Source organism: Ammodytes marinus (assembly GCF_949987685.1).
Source record: "Ammodytes marinus genome assembly, chromosome: 1".
Classification (NCBI taxonomy): Eukaryota; Metazoa; Chordata; class Actinopteri; order Uranoscopiformes; family Ammodytidae; genus Ammodytes; species Ammodytes marinus.
The window spans coordinates 13026419-13048027 of NC_137230.1; the positions used below are offsets into that span (position 1 = coordinate 13026419).

Here is a 21609-nt window from a genome sequence, read left to right on the forward strand (position 1 = left end):
CATCAGCTTTGTTTGCAAGAGATCACATTTTTTCCATCATTTATTAGACCAGCCTCATTCACTGTGGCAAATAAGGCAAAAGGCACAAATCCGCTTTATTGTTTCAGTAGGCTAGACATTTTGTAAGAGCACAAACAGCACTGGAGTCATACAATTTAGTTCCAAGGCTCTGTCATTGTGCATGCGGGCTCTTATGGTGTAATGTAGCTTAATGAAATTAAATATTAAGATTTTTTTTTATTATTCAAAGTTCAACAGTCAACAGGCATTGTATGTAACTTAACACTTAATAAATTGAAATGTATTCTAAGTATCAGACTTGAGAAATAAAATAAAATAAAATAATCTGCATCCAACCAAAAAATGGAAACACTAGATAAAAGTGACAAGAACATTCACTACTTTACCGTAGAAAATACAATACCAAGATATTTTTCAAATACAAAACAGGCATTTTTATTACGAATTAATCAAAGCAGGATAATTGAGTTATAAAATAATCACAGCCAACTTGTCAAAAAACAATAAGAATATAAAATAAATTAAAAAAGGTAATAAAATGGGGGGACAGGAGGGGGGGGGGGGGGTCAATATATAATTCAAGGCAATCAATAAGTCTCAAGGTAGGCTACTTCTTTGTCCACCTCTAAATCAAGAGAAATCACTTTTGTTGTATGTAGACTATGTAACAAACAAAACACCATGCCTTTTCATTGTTAAGTCTCTTTGGGGAAACAGCATGCAAGGGATAGTGATGCACTATTAAGACGTTACAAAAAAACGATTAAACTAAAATAATCTAGACTTGATTTTTTGTTATCAGTATTATTTTTTCTGTTTAACTTTCCTTTCACACTCCAGTCCACTTGGTGGCGCTAATACATCTTTAAGCTGGTTTGCCAGCCGCCAATAAACATAAACATTAAAGCCTTTCCGTTTATGTCACTTCCGTTGCGCGAAGCTGAAACTTTGGCGCCCCAGATATGACAACACTGGAGCGAGCCATCGAAAAGAGGATGATCCTAAACACTTAAACCTTCGCGGAGAAGTCATTTTAGCTAACGCTTTTAGTTGCCAGATGACCGGCTGATCACTGCGATGCAGAGTCGTTGAACATTGAGAGAAAACAAGCCGTTATCGTTTATCTGTGACGTTAGCTGGTCCGTAGGCTACAAAGATAATCGTTATCAACCTGTCTGTAAATACACACACCTGCCTGCAGTTTCACCATGAACAGGACCAAACTGAAGAAAACCAAGGTGAGTTCAGAATTAGTTTTTTGTTGGACTAAAACCGTACAAATCGTCCTTTGATGCTCATACATGTGACACCTGAACCGTTTATTATGTCAGTAGCCTCTAATGAACTCAGCTGTGTGTCTGTGTGTCTGCTTTGATTGATTTTTTTATTGATTCCTCCAGTCAGACATCTCTTTTATTTATCTACATATTAATGTATAAACGACATCAGTTAACCTGCCTACAAATTATTGTCTAGCTGTATATTAACAACGATGTATTGCTGATACCAGGAGTAAAAGATTTAACATGCGGAGTTGTTATTGACCTTTGTTCTTTGTGTGTCGACATCCTCCCTACAGTCTGAAATGTCAGATGACAATTGGCAACGTCCTGGTAAATGTTACGTTTTGTGTCTTCTGTCAGGCTCCCGGAGGGCAGAAGGATATCTCATCATTCTTTTCCTCTCAAAACCACCACAAGGTACATTTAGATTTCCCTCCTTTTAGTTCTTAAAAGTTATAGCACTTACCTGCACTTATTGCTGTAATACTGCATTTAAAGGGATAGTTGGTGTTGTTTTGCCATTTCCTTGTTTGCCTCCTTTTCACCTTGTTATGCTTTTGCACGTCCCTCCTGTGTCGTAAAACAATGGGACTACTAATAATTCTTTAGGTCATGTATTTGAAATACTAATTTAGCTGCGTTGCTTTTAGGACTTGTCGGCCTCCACAAAATCCTGCGTCTCTGGCGGTGCCCTCGCCAAGAAGACCGAACCTCAGATCAGAGAAGGCACTCTCAGAAGCGATTCCCCTTTAAAGAGGAGCATCCTTGGGGACCTTGAAAACGTCCCGCCCTCCTCTCCGGACCTCCTCCTCTCTGTGCCCGAGACCCCTGACAGTCAGATCCGGCCTGCTTCCTCCTCTTCCTCAGACAGCCTGGGGAAGCTGGGCTCGCTGTCCCCCATATGTCGTAGTCCGCGCTCCAAAGGCCAGCGTGTACGTAGGGCCATGACTGAGGAGGGAGGAAAGACCAGGAGACAAGAGGGGTGTTCCAGCGCCCTCAAAAGACTCCTCAGCCCTCCACTAGAGTCCCACAGTGTCAAGAGACCGAGAGCTGCCCCTTCCCCGTCGCTCAGCCCCACTGGCACCAGCCTGACCGTATCCAGGCCTGTCATTGGCCCTCTGAAGACACCGTGTCTGTCCAGGGATCAGTCAGAGGGTCACAACAGAGCTACTGAAGACGCCTTCAAGGACAACGGGAAGAAGAGGCTTCCACCGAAGTCCGTTCCCCGCCTCTCCTTTAGGGAACAGAGCAAACGTCACGAAGAGAGGCATGAAATTGAGGATGAAGATTCTGGTTTCACTTTGATAACAGAGCAGAAGGCAGCAGAGGACAAAGCTGACCCGCACACTGGTTTGGGTGAGCTCACTCCCAATCTGACTGCTCACACGCACAAACCCAACGCACACACTGCACCTGTAGAGCAGAGGAGCGCAAAGGACGGAGAGATCGACCTCAACCATAAGGGAAGGGCGAGAACAGCGATGACGTCAGCCAATGGAGACGGAGACAATGGGACATCAGCGAATCAGGAGCCAGCTGGAGGTACACCCATTCATTTTGACTGCTGCAATTGTACAAAACCTGCATTTTGTTGATGTGATGCAATGATACCTAATTTTGGTTACGATTTTAAAAAAGCAGGCTGTTGCAGTATTCTCCAAAGCATCCTTAAATGCATCCGTCATAGAAAAACATGGGTTGCGTTCCGAATCGCATACTCTTTCTTTTTTCTATTCTACATACTACATCCGACGATAAAAATAATCTAGTTAGGATGCAGTAGGCATACTATTGGGACATACTTTACTCTCTTATTTCATCATAACATTGCGCCTTGATCTTGCCTCTTGCTTTTATATCCGTCGCATCCCCGTTTGTTTTCATATGGAGGCTTCGTCGATGTGACGTCACTTCACGTGTGCACTGGATTGTGGGTCAGAATCACCCAAATAGGATGCAGTTTTCAACACTAACAATCATGGCCGCATGAAGTAGGACATCCGGGCACTTGTAACCATCCTAAATCTGGCCACAAGAATCGGGACATCCTAAATCTTTTTTCTACATACTATATAGTAGAAAGTATGCGATTCGGAATGCAACCATGGAGTTCAAAACTGTTTCTCAGAAGCAATATGAGATGGACCCTTTCAAGATTGAAGCTGCTAAAGATTATTAAAAACTCCCTGATGACTTTATGATTGTCATAGAGTTACATCAAGGCTATGCTAAGGCAAGTTTATTTATACAACACAATTCAGACACAAGGCGATTCAGAGTGCTTTACAGAGGCATACAAATGAATTGGAAAAAATAAGACATAAGAATATAATGAAATTGCATTCAAGAGATAATACAATCAATGAGCGAAAATAGGAAGACAGACACATTTTTTAGATAAATTGGAAAAAAATTAAAAAAAAGTCTTCAGATTTGATCTTAAGGGGCTGAGAGTTGCAGCGGACCTCAAGTTTTTCTGGGAGTTTGTTCCAGACATGTGTTGCATAAAAACTGAAAGCTGCTTCTCCAGGTTAAGTCTTAACTCTTGGGACTGAAGTAGACCTGTCCTAGACATTACCTGAGAGCTCTGGATGGTTCATAATGTAGCAGCAGGCCAGAAATTTATTTTGGACCTAAAACACTATTAAAGGGGTAGTTCAGGATTTTAGACATAGGGCCTTATTCCCAAGTTAGCCTTGGTGTTCTTTATCAGTGGAGACAGTTTTCAACACATTTAATTCAGTCCTTCTAGTTGCAGAGTGCGCTCGTGCTAAGCTAGCGCACGGCATCGGGGGGGATACCTAGCCTGCTACTAAAACAGTCTTACCCACTCCACAGTACACCCGAGGCCAATCAATTATAACGCCAGACTATCGATGTAAATGTCTGTGTTGATAGAATAATTTTAGAAATAAAAACAACCTCGCATATTGCATTTTGAGGGACTTTATCCCTTGTAGGCTGCGGCAGCGGCGGACTAATACCTAGGTTACAGGCTCTATAATAGTTTGTTTACCTGCTGCTGCCCGTACCTGTACGAGCCGGAATACACTGATGAAGAATTGAGAGGGATGCTCAAAGGGCAGAAAGAGAAAGAGCGTCTGTAGAGACAGCCCCCGCTGGAGCTGCAGCAGAGAACCGGGACAGAATGACGGTAGACTGGTGGCAGTGCAGTTTCAGTTTCTGTCCCACGCTGCTCTGTTTACTTTCTGCTGTAGTGATTCGGTTACACAGCAAAGTAAAAGTCCGCTGCTGCTAAGAAAGTAGTCCCTCAAAATGCGATAATTCATGCGATGCGAGGTTGGTTTTATTTCTAAAATTATTCTATCAACACAGACATTTACATCGATAGTCTGGCGTTATAATTGATTGGCCTCGGGTGTACTGTGGAGTGGGTAAGACTGTTTTAGTAGCAGGCTAGGTATCCCCCCGATGCCGTGCGCTAGCTTAGCACGAGCGCACTCTGCAACTAGAAGGACTGAATTAAATGTGTTGAAAACTGTCTCCACTGATAAAGAACACCAAGGCTAACTTGGGAATAAGGCCCTATGTCTAAAATCCTGAACTACCCCTTTAATACAGTACATGCAGCTCCACTTTTTTTTTTATTCTCCACTAACCTGCTCTTTTTGTTTTGTTGCTACTTCCCCCCTCAAACACACACACACACACACACACACACACACACACACACACACACACACACACACACACACACACACAGAACAAAATACAGGAGCAACATCATCTTGTCCTGTGGAAGAGATGCTGGACGAGAGCTGGTTTGCAGAACAGATGGATCAAGATGAGGGTCACGTTACAAAGGATCATACATCCACAAAGCCCCGGTGAGAAACACACACACACATACTCTTACAGCGTAGTCAATTCCGGTTAGGTAAGGATACATTTGCTCCCGTCTGTAATAAACCATAAGTGGAAACACATGGTATATGGGGAGTATATGGTGGGTTCAGCTCTTGACTTGTCGACCAATACACTGCTGAATCCAAGGCATTTATGTTTGTTCTTCGGGGTCAATACATTCATTCAGATTTGCCTCAAATGATGCATGGCAAACGAATGTAGAAAACATTAGCATATATGATACAAGTCCTCTCTGCCCCTACAGTAAGGTGCCAGACCATGTGATGCTTTCTGGAGGCCCAAACAACCGCTACTGGGTTTTACATGTGGAGGAGAAGCCTGGCCACAAGACGCTGACCATCTCCTGCTCCAAATCTCTACATCCCACTGAAACGTGTCTGCTGAAAGATGGATGGTAAGGCTGGATTTTTTGGGTCTGCTGGCGGGTTAATGCTGTTATCAAATTCCCTATTTTAATTGTTATTGATAGTAAATCGCGGTCTACAACAACAATGCCCTGATGCAGCCGTGTCCACATTTGTGAAAGTAGCACTGACTTTTTATCTTGACTATGTACAGTATCTGCCCAAATCCTCAATAAACTGACAGTTTCATCTTTTCGTTATTTTAATCGTAAAAACAATTAGTAATGCATACAATTTAGTTTGACTGGTAAGACTGCAAGCTGGTAAACACATGGAAGTAAATATTACAGGATTCTAAATGTGCAAAAAAATCTTTTTGTGAGTACCATGTGTTTGACTGCAAGAACGCTCCACTGGTCACTTTTAAGTTGTCATTTCTATATTGTATATAGGTGTTTGCATATTCCTCTGTGAATATTCTGTCCGTCTGATAAATTGCCCACCCAGAGACTGTGCATTTGGTATATGGAAGTATTTATATTTTTTTGCCGTGTGTGTGTGTGTGTGTGTGTGTGTGTGTGTGTGTGTGTGTGTGTGTCTCTGTATTCACATGCATGTAAAATGAGCATTCCCTGTGTGTTTCCAGGGAGATGACGCCTGTGTGTCTTGGTGATGTGGTGCATCTGGAGGGCTGCTCTGATGCTGGCTCCTGGTTGGTGGACAGGGAGCAGGGCTTCCTGGTCCTACTACCAGACAGCCTGGTGTCAGGCACCAGCATCTCCAGCTCCATCCGCTGCATGCGCCGCGCGGTACTAGGAGATATGTTCAAGGTCACTACCTATTTGTTTATTTATTCATTCATTCATTCATTTAAAATGTTGCATTATTTTGTGTTTTGGATTGAAATCTAGTTTCCTCTTGAAGTGGACAGTTGCAAAGTGTGAAAGCTAACAGTTATTCATACATTTCATATGAATAATATCACTCACATGCACACCGTGTTTAAGTAGCCACATACATATACATCTTGCTATGTACCAGGAGCGGTAAATTCAGCTTGTTCAGATTACATTAGTAGAGGTGTCAGAGCCTGTTGTGTTTCTAAAAGGGGAAATATACAATTCCTATCATAGCCAATATGAGTCACGTGTCCTGCTCATAAACAATAGTATATTGTCCAATTCAAACCTTAAATGTACCAAAGGTAATACTATGCAATAATTCTGTAGTAATTTTAATCTTTTAGGCCATTGTTTGATGTTGGTGCATAGTGTTCATTTTATTATGAATAGACATACTTCGATAAAGCAGCTGCTATACTCTTGAACTTCTCCTGTTTTCTGTGTTTGCAGAGTTTTGACGGTGGCTCCAAGCAAATGCTGAATGGCACCATGGTCCATGAAGTCTTCCAGAGAGCAGCTACAGCTAAAGACTTCTCTTTAGAGATGCTGTCTAAGCTGGCTGACCAGGCCCTGCTCAGTCCTCAGTACCTGGGAGACATGTAAGTGCTTCTGCTCTGCATGATGCTGCAGACTGTCTCCTGTCTGTAATAATACAATCACAGCAGAGCACTTGAATCAGGAACTCAATAAATGACAGGGAAGTGCTCAACAGTTATTTTGTTAATGTTTCCTATACAATGTGTTGCATTGTGATGTATCAAGTGTGATTTGTCAATGTGTCTCTAGGTACAGTTTGGGGGTTACTCAGGAAGAGATGAAGCAGGAACTGCACGATTATCTGCCCTCACTGGAACATTGGGCAAAGGAATATCTCAGCTCAACAACACCAAAAACCATCAGCCTTAAAATGTACACTCAAACTCACTGTCTCTCTCTCTGTCTCTCTCTGCAGGAGTTGTTTTGTCTCATATTAATCAGTGTAATGAATGCTTACACATTCTCGATATTCACAAAGTGTAATCTTCTTTCAAAGTATTTTCTAACCTAAAACCATCATGAATCAGGTAAAGTCAACTGAAAGGGCTGATTGTATGTCTGTCTGCATCACCTCAGCCCTAACAGCAGCAGAGCTCCAAGCAGGTGTCAGGACTCGCAAACCGTCGTCACGGTTACAGAGCTGGCAGATATCGAGGAGAACGTGTGGTCACCCAAATACGGTCTGAAAGGGAAAATCGATGTGACGGCGCGGGTTAGAATCCAAAGACCGCGGACCGCGTTCCACAGAGCCCCGGAGGACAGGACCGTCCCCCTGGAGCTGAAAACTGGAAAGGAGTCCAACTCCATAGAGCATCGCAGTCAGGTTAGTGGACAGCAGTGTGCTCTACTAGGTACAGAGTACATATACGCACATGTAAGCCTGTGCTTTCAGGTGACAAGGCAGGTTAACATTGATGGTCAACTATGGTTTCAACATGTCCACACACATGCGTTTCTCTGTGTAGGTCATTCTTTACACTCTGATGAGCTCGGAGAGGTACAATCCTGAAGCCGGCCTCCTGCTTTACCTCAAGACTGGCAACCTGCACCCTGTAGTGCCCACCCACATGGACCGCAGAGGTACAGTTTACTCACAGGTGTTCAACCAACCAACACCAGTTGTCTTCATCGTCATCCTATCGAAATATATATATTTTTTTAATCATAAGTAACTGTATACATTTTGGTATATTCTGTAACTCATTCTGTAAACTAGAAAGTAATATGTTAAGAAAGATCAGACGGACACTAATGCACATTATCATTCATGGCCACGTGATTGTGTCCGCTTCAAGCAAGACACAATAGTTGAGTGAAACCAATGAAGTACAGCTTTGTCCTCTTTCACCTTTTATTGCTAAACTCTGACTCTGTTTCTCTCAGAGCTGCTGAAGCTGAGGAACACATTAGTTCATCACATTCACAACTGTGTGGAGAGGGAGGCCAAGCAGAGCCGTTTGTCTAGACTTCCTGACATCCTGACCAACAGACAAACCTGCCAGTATTGTCCACATAGGAGAACCTGTGCTTTGTATGAGAGGTAAACGCTTCAAACCAATTTGGTTAGAAGTCCGAAGCATCCGTTTCTATGCATTTTATCATCTAGCATAAACCAGTTTATGGGACTAACTGTTAATGTAGAAAATGTAGAGGTTGATTTTAAATTGTAGTTGAATGGTCTCAATGAGCTTTGATTCCTTCTCATCTTGTCATTTTTCTTTCCTCCCTCTCTTACCGTCCATCTTTTCTTTTTTTCTTCACACCCTTCCTCCAGGTCGTTGGATGGCAATTCTGCAGATGTCTGTGAGGATGTTGTGCGTGAGTTCCTGCAAGAGGAGACGGGTCACCTGACCGTACCACACCTGAGCTACTTCTCCCATTGGCTGCTGCTCTGCTGCCTCGAGGCCTCCTCCATGGAGGCTAAGAATGGACGAAAGAAAGTGTGGCTTCAGTCGTCTGAGGAGAGGTAAGATGCTGGTCTCTCAAATGTTCCTACTATATTAACCCTTTGCAGTTTTTGCTTAAACTCCCAACATTTAAATGATTAAGCTCAATCATTGTACTCTGACCCTGTGTTTCCAGTGAGAAGACTGGGAGCTGTGTGGGGAATGTGCAGCTGAGTGGGCCAGTGACAGTGCAGTCTGAAGGGGTGTTCCTCCATAGTTTCCAGAGGAGCAGAGGAGTGCCTCAGCAGAGCCTGGCTGACAGCGGTCTGTCCAGTAGGGATCGCATTGTTGTGAGTGACCAGGAAGGTCGTCTGGTTGGCTTGGCAACAGGATACCTGTGTGATGTCACCAAGACATCCATCAGCTGCACTCTGGACAGGTGAGAGCCATGTATACCTGCTAGTATACCTACTATGTGAAGTCTGTCTAACTAAAGGACAGTATACCTGCTATGTGAAGTCTGTCTAACTAAAGGACAGTATACCTGCTATGTGAAGTCTGTCTAACTAAAGGACAGTATACCTGCTATGTGAAGTCTGTCTAACTAAAGAACAGTATACCTGCTATGTGAAGTCTGTCTAACTAAAGGACAGTATACCTGCTATGTGAAGTCTGTCTAACTAAAGAACAGTATACCTGCTATGTGAAGTCTGTCTAACTAAAGAACAGTATACCTGCTATGTGAAGTCTGTCTAACTAAAGAACAGTATACCTGCTATGTGAAGTCTGTCTAACTAAAGAACAGTATACCTGCTATGTGAAGTCTGTCTAACTAAAGAACAGTATACCTGCTATGTGAAGTCTGTCTAACTAAAGAACAGTATACCTACTATGTGAAGTCTGTCTAACTAAAGAACAGTATACCTGCTATGTGAAGTCTGTCTAACTAAAGGACAGTATACCTGCTATGTGAAGTCTGTCTAACTAAAGGACAGTATACCTGCTATGTGAAGTCTGTCTAACTAAAGAACAGTATACCTGCTATGTGAAGTCTGTCTAACTAAAGAACAGTATACCTGCTATGTGAAGTCTGTCTAACTAAAGAACAGTATACCTACTATGTGAAGTCTGTCTAACTAAAGAACAGTATACCTGCTATGTGAAGTCTGTCTAACTAAAGGACAGTATACCTGCTATGTGAAGTCTGTCTAACTAAAGGACAGTATACCTGCTATGTGAAGTCTGTCTAACTAAAGAACAGTATACCTGCTATGTGAAGTCTGTCTAACTAAAGAATAGTATACCTGCTATGTGAAGTCTGTCTAACTAAAGAACAGTATACCTGCTATGTGAAGTCTGTCTAACTAAAGGACAGTATACCTGCTATGTGAAGTCTGTCTAACTAAAGGACAGTATACCTGCTATGTGAAGTCTGTCTAACTAAAGAACAGTATACCTGCTATGTGAAGTCTGTCTAACTAAAGAACAGTATACCTGCTATGTGAAGTCTGTCTAACTAAAGGACAGTATACCTGCTATGTGAAGTCTGTCTAACTAAAGGACCGTATACCTGCTATGTGAAGTCTGTCTAACTAAAGAACAGTATACCTGCTATGTGAAGTCTGTCTAACTAAAGGACAGTATACCTGCTATGTGAAGTCTGTCTAACTAAAGGACAGTATACCTGCTATGTGAAGTCTGTCTAACTAAAGGACAGTATACCTACTATGTGAAGTCTGTCTAACTAAAGGACAGTATACCTGCTATGTGAAGTCTGTCTAACTAAAGGACAGTATACCTGCTATGTGAAGTCTGTCTAACTAAAGGACAGTCAACTGCTTTGATTTCCATTCAGCAGCTCCTCAGCTGAAGTCCCTCTCTGTCTGTGTCTTACAGAGACCTCTCTAAGTTCAGGGATGTGTTGTTCCGATTGGACGGTGATGAAGGAGTGGTGGGACTCAGCACTCACCTCACCAATCTCTCCAGACTGATGGAAAACTGTCAGGACAGGTATTTACTGCCAAATCCAATATCACGCTGTAATGGCAAAGCATGTTTGAGACTGTAAAATGTAACTCCTCCCTTAGGTAGGTGACAGTTTGAAACAGTGGCCTCACACATTTTCTGTTTGGTGTTGTCTGTCTGTGCAGTGATCGTCTGAGGGAGCTGGTCGTTGACCTTCAGCCTCCGGAGTTTATTTCAGCCCTCAGTGATGTTCTGCCAAGAGACGCCAAGGACACTGTGGCCAACATCCTCAAAGGTGACAAAGCTACTCTGCTCTGCTCTACCGCTCTCATTTACCTTCTATTGCACTTTTTCTATTTTCCTGTTTGTTTTTACTTTGAATTACTGTGAGGAACTTTGTTATAAATGAGTAACTTCATGGAATCAAAGAGACATGATACGTACTTCCCCAGACACTTTGCACAGAAGCTGGAGTTGTGTTTTTTCTACTTAAATCAGTTGTAGAACATATTCCACCCCTTACCATTATGTTGCTTATATGATGCCCTGTCATCAGTTGTGTAAGAGACTGCCTGACGCTGTATTTTCCTCTTTGTTTTTGTGTAGGTCTCAACAAACCCCAGAAGCAGGCCATGAAGAAGGTGCTGTTATCTAAAGACTACACACTGATTGTTGGCATGCCAGGCACCGGCAAAACCACAACCATCTGCACCCTGGTAAACTCCTAACTCTAATCTGTTAATGTTTACCTCAACAGTGCTTGCTCCCCAGTGAGAGTAGTATTGTAACCCTCTCTCCCTTACTTCTGCTCTTTGGCACCCTCCACCGTTCTCTCTTTCCTTCTTGTTCTTTCAGGTTCGCATCCTTCATGCCTGTGGGTTCAGCGTGTTGCTCACCAGCTACACCCACTCTGCTGTTGACAACATCCTGCTGAAGCTGAAGCGTTTCCGAGTGGGGTTCCTGCGTCTTGGGCAGGGGCAGAAGGTGCGCTACGGTTGACGTTCTGTTATTCAATGTGCAGATTAAAGTACACTCTTCACTTCCAAAACTAGTGTTAAATTCTGTAATATATTCTTCATTTTGTAGTTTTAATCTGCTGTTTATAAAAAAACACATTGAATATTTGTTTTATGTATGTTTTATATTTTTATGGAATAATCTTCATGTTTAAGGAATGTTTAAGATCTTCTTTTAGTTTCTTAAAAGTTTTCCCTCCTGTGACTTTCTTTAATATGTCTGTTGTTTTCTGCCGTCTTGTCCAGGTTCATCCAGACATCTTGCCTTACACAGAGGAAACTTTGAGGAAGAAGGGAGTTCACACTCTGTCAGAGTTGGAGCAGCTTTATAACAAGGAGGTGAAGAGTTAATATGTGGAATATTTTAATCGCTATAAAAACGACCAATTTTTGTCATATATGTAAAATGTTTTCTTGCTCCAAGACGTTTCTCTTGTACTGTAAAGGTGTCACCTACAACATGTAAGTACAGTGATTAAACCTCCTCCTCCCGTCTCTCCTTCTAGCTGGTAGTGGCAACCACCTGTATGGGTATAAAACATCCCATATTCAAACGTCGCCGCTTTGATTTCTGCATCATAGACGAGGCTTCACAGATCAGCCAGCCCATCTGTGTGGGACCCCTGTTCTATGCCAAGAGATTTGTCCTGGTTGGAGATCACCAACAACTGCCACCAATAGTACAAAATCAGGAAGCCAGGTAAAGTGTGTGTGTGTATGATGATCATGTTTATACCAGCAGGAGAAAATGAAAACTTGCCTTTAGTACTTATTGTAATTGTTTTGTCTTCATGAGGACAAAACATGAGACACTGTCAGTTTTCACATTCATTCATGGTTATGTCAGTAACATATTGAATCGGTTAAATTTTTTCCTCCAGGTCTCTTGGGATGGACGAAAGTCTATTTAAGCGACTAGAGCTCCATAGTGAAGCAGTTGTCCAACTCAATGTACAGTACCGGATGAACAGGTAAACCGAAATAAACAGAACACATAGTTAACTTGGAACTGTTATAGCCACTCTGTATTGCTTTATCATTGCATAGAAAACTTTCAAGAGGCAAGAGTCAAGGGGATTCCCAGTCCATAATGAATGCTGTGTGCGTTGTGTTTTTAGCCAGATAATGTCTCTCAGTAACTCCTTGATGTATGAGGGACGTCTGGAGTGTGGATCCGAGAGGACAGCCACAGCCCTGCTCACTCTGCCCTTCCTGCTCTCCGTCCAATCAGAGCTCACTTCCTACTCACAGACTGATCCTCAGCACGACCTGGCATGGATACAGGCCACATTGTTGCCTTGCAACCCTGTTTGCTTCCTAGATTGCTCAATGGTTGGTTGGTAAACTATAGCACCATTCAAGTAATATTCCTTCTTTGTTTTATGTGTTGTGTATATCGATAGAAATGAGTCTAGTCTAGAGAAAATAAGTTTATTTGAACGTTTTAATTGTGAATCGGTAAATTACCTGCAGCAAACATATGAGTTCCCTTACTTTAGTCTTAACACCCACCTAGTCATCTTTATGTCTGGTGTGCAGTAGAATGTTTAGAAGTTTTGATATATGAAATGTGTTTTCCCGCTACATTTTAAGGCTCAGACTGCTGAGCTTTGTTGGGTCTGCTTTGAATATTGAAGAAAGTTTTTTTTTTTAAATGGGGAAATAGGGCTGTTTTTGTTAGTAAGACGGTAGAGGTTAAATCTACACCTTTTTGTATGTGCACTGCTGCCTTCAGGTACCAGCACTGGAGTCTGTGGAGCAGGGAGGCATAAGCAATCACACAGAGGCCGCTCTCATACACAAGCTGCTTTCATTGCTGATAAAGGTACTGTATATCAGTTGCCAAATTGATGCTCAAGTATTACTGGCATAATACAGTGGGTGTTACTCCCTCAATAAATGTTTAGGATTATTTAGGTATTTCAATGCAGTGAATGAAAGTGTGAATGGTAATCTTACTATTTTTTTTATTTTTTTTGTTTTTTTCAGGCAGGGTGTAAGCCCAGTGACGTGGGTGTTATCGCGCCCTACAGACAGCAGTTAAAGAGTATCTCTGCTCTGCTGCAGTCCCCTGCTTTCACCGGCGTGGAAGTGAACACAGTGGACAGATACCAAGGACGGGACAAAAGTCTGATCATTCTTTCATTTGTCAGGAGCACTGCAGAGGAAGGAAAAGTAAATATTTCTTCTCTTTTTTTTATGCACCCCTTCCTCTTCTTTGTGCCTTTTAATTTCTGCATGAATGAACATGACTTGACTCTCTCGTGCGTCTCTGTTCATAGTTAGGAGAGCTACTGAAGGACTGGCGTCGCCTGAACGTGGCCATCACCAGGGCCAAACTCAAGCTGCTGATGGTGGGCTCTGCCTCAACACTACGACGCTACGCACCTGTGGAGAAACTACTCACCCATCTCAAGCAAGAGAACATGATATCCTTTAAAATTACTGAATAAATTGAATTCCTGCCAGTTTGCTCCAGTTGTCAAACACCTGACAGATTCATAATGTTATGTAATGTGTAACTCCAGCCCAAACCTTTGTTTCCTTTCCCTGTCAGCCATGACTGGAGAACGCAGAAAGTAAACACGCATACAACACCAAACGTAATACCAGCCTGCTTCATAGTCAGTGAACAGTACAGATGTTTAAAAACGCCTCTTCATTAATATCAATTAAGGCTGCATAAGAACCAATAGTAGTATAGTTTGTCAAGAAGCGTATGGATATTTTGGTATAATCTGTATTGACCAGACAGGAACCGGTACCAATTTAGTATGGCTTTAAAACCCATCCCTAGCATCAATGCTAGTCAATTATTGACAATGTTCAAACACGATGGCTAAGGCTACAAGACTGCTTGAATGCATTATTTAAATGACGTCGTAATAACTTTGGTCTCAGTTTTGTTCATGTTACATGTCTTATGTTTTTTATCGCAATGTGTTCAGTTTTTTCCTGAGCGCTTCCTTACATTATCCAGCTCCCTCCAGCCGCCCACAAAGCCTTACCAGACCTGTCCCTGTGATTCAGGTCCTTTAAGACAAGATGGTGTTTGAGGTCACGTGTCTATCTCAGCCGGCGGAGAACCTAACAGTGATTGGCAGAAGCCCTGAATGGTCTGTCAAGAGGCTGTGATCAAGTGTATGAGCAGCATATACATGAGCGATGTGTCATGTGGCAACAATTGGAAACCTTCTTTCTTGAATCTTGTCATTGCTCTGATCTCAAGCTCAACCCGTGATTATTGTATGTTCTTCATCACATTTGGTGGCTTTTAATGGAGAGTAACTGCAGATACAGATTACAATAATCAATGCACATGGGCTGAAATTAAAATAACATCTAGGCTTTGAAGGGGACACTGCCTCTCATTTGCTCATTGTAAGGTTTATAGTGGAATGTTTTAAATCGCTGTCTCTATTATACAAAGCACTTGGAAGTAGCAAGACTTCATTAACTTAATTATCCAGACTGAACCTCAACAGGCTTCATAACCTAATCACAGCTGCAGTTGTTAATGTTGATCAGTTTTAAAATGTTTAAAAGTATCGATAGTTAATGTCAGTGCTGTGAAACAAAGTGCTGCAGCTTAACTAGTTGCACCCAAAATTGTACTGGACACATACAATGTGTATGGTGTTAGAGATAACGTATGTTGAACTGACACTTGTGGTTTATAGTGATGAGCATCATTCCTCAACCTGGACTGGTCTCTATTCATAAACCATTTTTGATGAAATACCTCTCTTGATACACTGAGAATATTTTCAACTTGACTATTTATATTTTCAATGAGCATTTACACACAACACAGAAGAGCCTTAGTAATGTGAACGTAGAGACCAAATGGATAAATTTCTGAGTGATAAAGAACTATAAAGAACAACTTGACTGTTGTAGCTAGCTGTCAACTAAATTGCTGTCAAAGGGACAAAGACCACAAAGTCAAAACTGAAAAGCTAACCTATGTCACAGTCTCCTGAATTATTTTTAGTTCTAAATGACTAAATCTATTTTTTTTTTCAGCTCAAACCTCAAGTCGATGTGTACCTATTTTGTGGATCAACTGTACCTTAACCTCATACTTAAAATAGAAAATGTAATTTACCAATGTAACATAAAGCTGATGTGATGTGATAATTTAACTGATTCTACCTTTCTGATATGTTTTACTGGAAACACAATGTCTGATTTTATTGTTATGTTTTTACTCATTTAATATTGTGAATTCTATTTTTTTTATGTGAATAAATAATACAAACACTAAGTGTGAGGTGTTCTGTACGTCATGTAGTAGGTTTTCATGAGTAGTGATATAAGTGATATTAGATTGAGGAGTCTGGACAATAGACTGTTATTTGTGTTTTATTTAGACCGTGTCATTTTATCAAATGATTCAAAGCTAGAACTGTGCAGGTACATAATGACTGTCCCATCATCCCCAACATTTCTTCTTTGCTTGTGTGTGTGTGTATTTGGTTATAATGTGATTGTTCCCTGCAGGACAGTGACAGTCTGTCCACTTATGTTGATTCTCCCGTCGTCTCTCACTTCTAGTTCCAACTCGCCGCCACGCCTGGAACTCTGGTAAGCTAGACGCACAGGATACCATGAAGTGTCAGTTTGGTTCAGTTATGTAGTCAAATTTCACTGGTTTAGAGTCTGTTCAAAAAAATTCAAATGCAGTTGATAAATTTAATTACCCAGCATTTTCTTCTTTCCTAGTTTCTCATACCAGTAGCCACCTAGCACAGTGTGGGCAGAACCTACAAAGGCAGAACAGAAAGGTATTACAGATATGTCCAGATCACAAGATGCATATTTAACCGTTAACGACTTATCTCAATGAGTACTAAACATTTGACACTGGAGATGATTTTGCGTATCTGTTGTTTTCATGTTGCTTGTCATTCAATTATGAGAAAGTGATATCAGTGGTATGGTACAACTCTGGGCATTTGTTGGATTATAGTGTGTGTGTATAATGTATGTATTCTGTTGCAAAGACTCTGTTCTGCTGTAGTATAAGTAGTGGTTGTATACCAGTGACGGGATCTTCATGGATGCCATTCCATGGAGCAAAGTATCTGGAGTAGAAGTCGTATCCTGGCTTGCAGTCTGGGGATCCTATTGGCATATATAGAAGGATTAATAGGGGAATACATGTTCATTGACCATGGCTTGTAGTTTTCAAACAGGGCTGGTCTCAAAAATGTTCATGTCATATTCATTGTCTGATGGAATCATTGGACACAGAGATTTAACAAATTGTTCAACAAATGGACATTTTTAGGCAACAAGTGTTACTTATTTCTTAAAAAACGCATCCCTCTAGTCTGGCTAAACCAGGGGTCTCCAACCTTTTTTCAACTGCGAGCTACTTTGAAAAAATTATAGTGGCCAAGAGCTACTTGAAACCCGCCCGCGAGCTACCGGTAGCTCGCAAGCTACTGGTTGGAGACCCCTGGGCTAAACTATGTAATTTTTAGCACTGGTTACCTTTCATGGTGATGATAATTCCTTTGACTCTTCCACTCCTCTCACAGCTCAGAAGAGCAGCTGGGTCAACTTTCAGACCGGTTAAGACTGACCTGGAGAAAATGCACACAGGACAAACAAACCTTTAGGAAAATGAGCATGATTTAGAGACAGACAGACTTGTCTTTAAAAGGTCCTGCGGTTAAAAATAAGCTCCTGGATCCACAGCGAGGCAATTTATCATTTAAGACTGTGCACTGCCTTTGTGGCGAGATGAATAACTGAGTGAACTGCTCAAACACAACTGGTCTTCTAATTCAAATGTAAAAGCTACAACTAAATATAGTAGTTCACCCCTTGTACAGTTCATCACAGATTTGTCTGTTTGCATGCGTGTTTGTGTTTTGTAACCTGTCACAGCTGTCAGCCAGGCGAACCATCAGTTTCTTAGTGTTGTCGCTCAGGTAAACACCCTGGATTGGTTGGTTTCCCACTGCTGCCTGTATCACAAAGGCACAATTAAGCGTGCAAGCAAAAAAACACCAGAATGTATTGACTCTGGGATATTGCTTTCAGTACAGTATAGAGGGGTTCATGTGTGCAATGAAGCAGGAGTCACTGTACTAGTCTTACTGACCTTGATGATGTCTCTGAACTCACTGGGATCCTAAAAGAGAAAGGGGTTTTTTGAAACGCAAAGAAAGTTCTTAGAGGCATAGTTTTGTCGTATTTTAAGATACTTCTTTAAGTTATCAAGGCTATTATGGTGGCAGAGTTTTTGGGTTTACAAAAAGCTGTTTTCTTAATAGTGATGCATATTGACACAATAATGTGTGCAAGGAAATATGAATACTGTGACAGGGAAGAGACTGACAACGAGTGTGTGTTGCATATAGAATAAACATCAATAGTTTTATTTCTAACGCTCGGTTTCATAGTGTTGGTTATGTTTTCATACCTTGTAGCCCTGCAGATCCAAACAATGGATCCTTCACTTATTGACATAAATACACATCTTGCAACGCGTAATTTGAACCTAATGTAAAGTAGTGAATGGCCTTATCCTGTGACATTGTCCTGATGTGTTTATCGGACCACAAACTGTACCTGCTGGGTGGGTGCGTTGAGAGGAAAGTCCATCACGTACCCTTCCCCCTGCTGGGTGACGGCCAGTTCTCCACTCTTGGTCTCAAACACCAGTATGGGATTCACATTCTCTTGACAGACGTAACGTAAACACATAGAATATTATGCTCACAGCTAGCTGGTTAACTAGGTTTTCTGAAGTTTTTATTTACACGTAACTGATTAATGTGGGTGTAATGGCTAACAAGAAAAGGCCCGTTCTTGTGTTTAGCTGCTCTGTGTATTACATGGAAGAGCCTTGGTTATTGTTAAGTAAACCATTACAAAAGTATACCTATGTTTCCAAAGCTAGCCAGCGCATGAACTGAATTTTAAATGGCAATAAACCTTGATTTTTCTGCTGCTTTTTAGATTTTTCTTACTCTTATGTTGGAACAACACTGCTGCAGAGGCCAGAGTGGCATGACCACACAGATTCACTTCATTGGTGGGTGTAAACCATCGCAGACGGAACCTCGATCCTGTTAATCACAGCACATGTTCAGACAGGTGCTAGACACACATACAACATGAACATTTAGATAATAACTTAAAACTACAATTATCTAAAAACAGTTGGCACTGAAGGTTCTGCTTCAAATTTAGCAACATTAAACACTATTTCAGGGTGTTTATACTAGCAGGATTATTATTAGGCCTATATGCAAATGGCAAGAAAACTGGTTACTGTAATCTGTTTGAGGGGATACGATATGATTTTAATTTCTTCATCCAATAATGTGAGACCATGTTGGGTATGTATGTCTTTGGCTATGGTAACTTTGGCTAAAACATTCCTCTCCGTCTATCTATATGCTCTCCGTGCAGAAACACTAAAAAGCTGCAATCTGCATTTTTAACTGACAGCTCTGTGCATTGTTCTCGCCATTCCGGACAATGCAAGTTGTTTTTCCTCAGTATGTGCCAAAACACAATAACGTACAGAGGCAAAACCACCTCAGTACATCTGCACTTTTTATGGAGGTAAAACATGTTGTTTAATAATTTCATGAGTTCTGTGTCCAGTTTGCTCTCTACATACTTCTAATATACAGATATGCCAAAGTGGCTGTAACGAGTGCTTTACGCTGTGATATTGACAATTATAAATGAATAAAACCTTTGGATAAACTGATTGTATAGCTTGTTCTATAGTGTCCATTTGAAGAGTAGCTTTTCATTATTAATAGCATTGGGGCTTATTCTTGTAATCAAATGCCAACCTGTCCCATACAGGTGCATTGCTGTTAAAACCACCAGACAAATCAACACTGAAAATGATAATTTAATGTTAACCCTTTGATGCATAACATGGGTCAAAAGTGACCCGACTGAGTTTTTATTTTCTATATCTTCGCAATAGATTTATTTTATCATCCCATATTAAAAGTTAATGGAGGAATACCTCCTCTATTAACTTTTTATTGATCATCAGAAATCTAATTTTTACTTTTTACTTTTTTACTTACAAAACAAAATTGTTTTTGTCTAACTACCCCTCTAATGCATAACATGGGTCATAAATTACCCATATTAATTTCCTGTGGTATTTCATACATTACTTAGTCTTTCTTTGCTATGAATATAAAAATACATGTATTTTATCATTTAATATTCCATATTCATTGTAAATCCTGTTTTCGATCAGCACAAATCATATACATTTTTCCTTTCTTACTTTGTAAATAAACATAGATTTTGTATTACTGACTCAAGTTTGTAAAGCCTACATAGGTCAAAAATTACCCATATATGCAAGTGTGACTAAAATACACATAAAACAAAAACTGTGATATTTAATTTATATAGTAATAGTAATATAGGCTATATTATATGAAATGTTTGTTGAAATAGTTATTTTAGCAGTAATTTAGATCAAAACTTAATACATTCAAAGTTGTAACCCTCATCCTAGTATTTTACATACATGGACTACCGACAGGGTCCCTGGAGACCCCCAGGCAAAGAAATACTGGAAGAAACTACCAGCTAAGAAAATAATACATTATGTGTCTTCTATAAACATTATACGTTATGTAAATAATGTCAACTGAGATAAAAACAACATATTATCATTTTCTGAGAGTTAAAGTCGATATGAAAATGGAAATATTGTTTTTTGGAGGAATGTCAGTATTTTATAGACATAACTTCAAAATTACTGAGAGAGCTCATCTATACCACCCCTAGTGGTGTGATACTTTAAATAAGAAACTATGGCAGATAAAGTAACTATAAAGATAAACTCAATAAATAGTAATATTTATTAAAACTACATAGTCGGAATTGACTGGGGTCAAAATGACCCTATACATTTGTATTTTTAAAAAGCAGTGATTAGAAGAGAATTAGAAAACTATTCCATCCAATTTATTCCATCAGTTTTATTTCAGTCGTTTGCACAAAAGATCACTCAGTTCAGTAGTCATTTTTGACCCATGTGTGCAAACTGGAGTAAGTGATACAAAAACATTGTTTGTGTCCAAAGTAGGCCTAAGTAAGGAAACATTTTAATAATGATTTGCCTTAACCAAAAACAAGATTTGTAATGAATATACAAAATATTAAATGATAATAATCAATTATTTAAATGATACAGCAAATAAATCCCGAGCCATGTATGAAATACCATAGGAAATTAATGCGGGTCTTTTTTGACCCATGTTATGCATTAAAGGGGGTATAGCTCGTGTCTCAGAGGTTTAATAGATTTAATTTTAATAGATTGAACTGATATGATCTGACCTGTAGTGAAATTGTCAGAGGGGTTGATCCTGGTGATGAAGGCGGTTTCTGACTGGTTCATCTCTGCTGCTATCTTCTGATACAAGTCATCACTTAGCTCCTGATACAAACACACAAATCTTTAGTTATGATATCATCATTGGTGAAAGGATCATTTTAATTTGAATGTGTCTGGCTGCTAGACCATGCCTATTTTACAACAAATGGTGTAGTCTAATCATGTGACACATGAGAATAATCAATCATTGGTAGGCTATAACAAAGCCTAACTTTAAACCAATGGCCTTACTTACATGCATGAGAGGACAAATTGCCGCGGGGTTTCCCTTGAATGGTAAATTAGTAAAGGCATCTAGCATATACACCGGTATCTCCATCATGGCGAGGTTATGTGAAAATGGTTTAAAACTGTTTGACAG

At 40.5% G+C, this 21609-nt stretch overlaps 2 protein-coding genes across 2 annotated transcripts; one reads left to right on the forward strand and one right to left on the reverse strand.

Annotated features, from left to right (window-relative positions):
- Positions 1-1084: 1084 nt before the first annotated feature.
- On the forward strand, positions 1085-14968 carry dna2 (DNA replication helicase/nuclease 2). Its single transcript, XM_080033627.1, has 25 exons — positions 1085-1259; positions 1665-1721; positions 1955-2846; positions 5029-5152; positions 5437-5586; positions 6183-6366; positions 6889-7037; positions 7225-7347; positions 7552-7798; positions 7941-8055; positions 8359-8515; positions 8750-8941; positions 9058-9300; positions 10758-10871; positions 11012-11121; positions 11433-11542; positions 11682-11810; positions 12089-12181; positions 12349-12542; positions 12724-12813; positions 12961-13174; positions 13578-13667; positions 13832-14017; positions 14125-14283; positions 14823-14968. The coding sequence occupies exons 1-25, from the start codon at positions 1230-1232 to the stop codon at positions 14865-14867; spliced, it is 4197 nt and encodes a 1398-aa protein (XP_079889753.1). The 5' UTR covers positions 1085-1229; the 3' UTR covers positions 14868-14968.
- A 1353-nt stretch (positions 14969-16321) lies between these two features.
- Positions 16322-21570, reverse strand: pbld (phenazine biosynthesis like protein domain containing; the record flags this gene model as incomplete). Its single annotated transcript, XM_080053750.1, has 10 exons — positions 16322-16434; positions 16546-16608; positions 16886-16969; positions 17342-17433; positions 17732-17820; positions 17958-17987; positions 18428-18537; positions 18829-18927; positions 21191-21290; positions 21484-21570. 10 exons carry the CDS (start codon positions 21568-21570, stop codon positions 16322-16324), a joined length of 867 nt encoding a protein of 288 aa, XP_079909876.1.
- Positions 21571-21609: the final 39 nt, after the last annotated feature.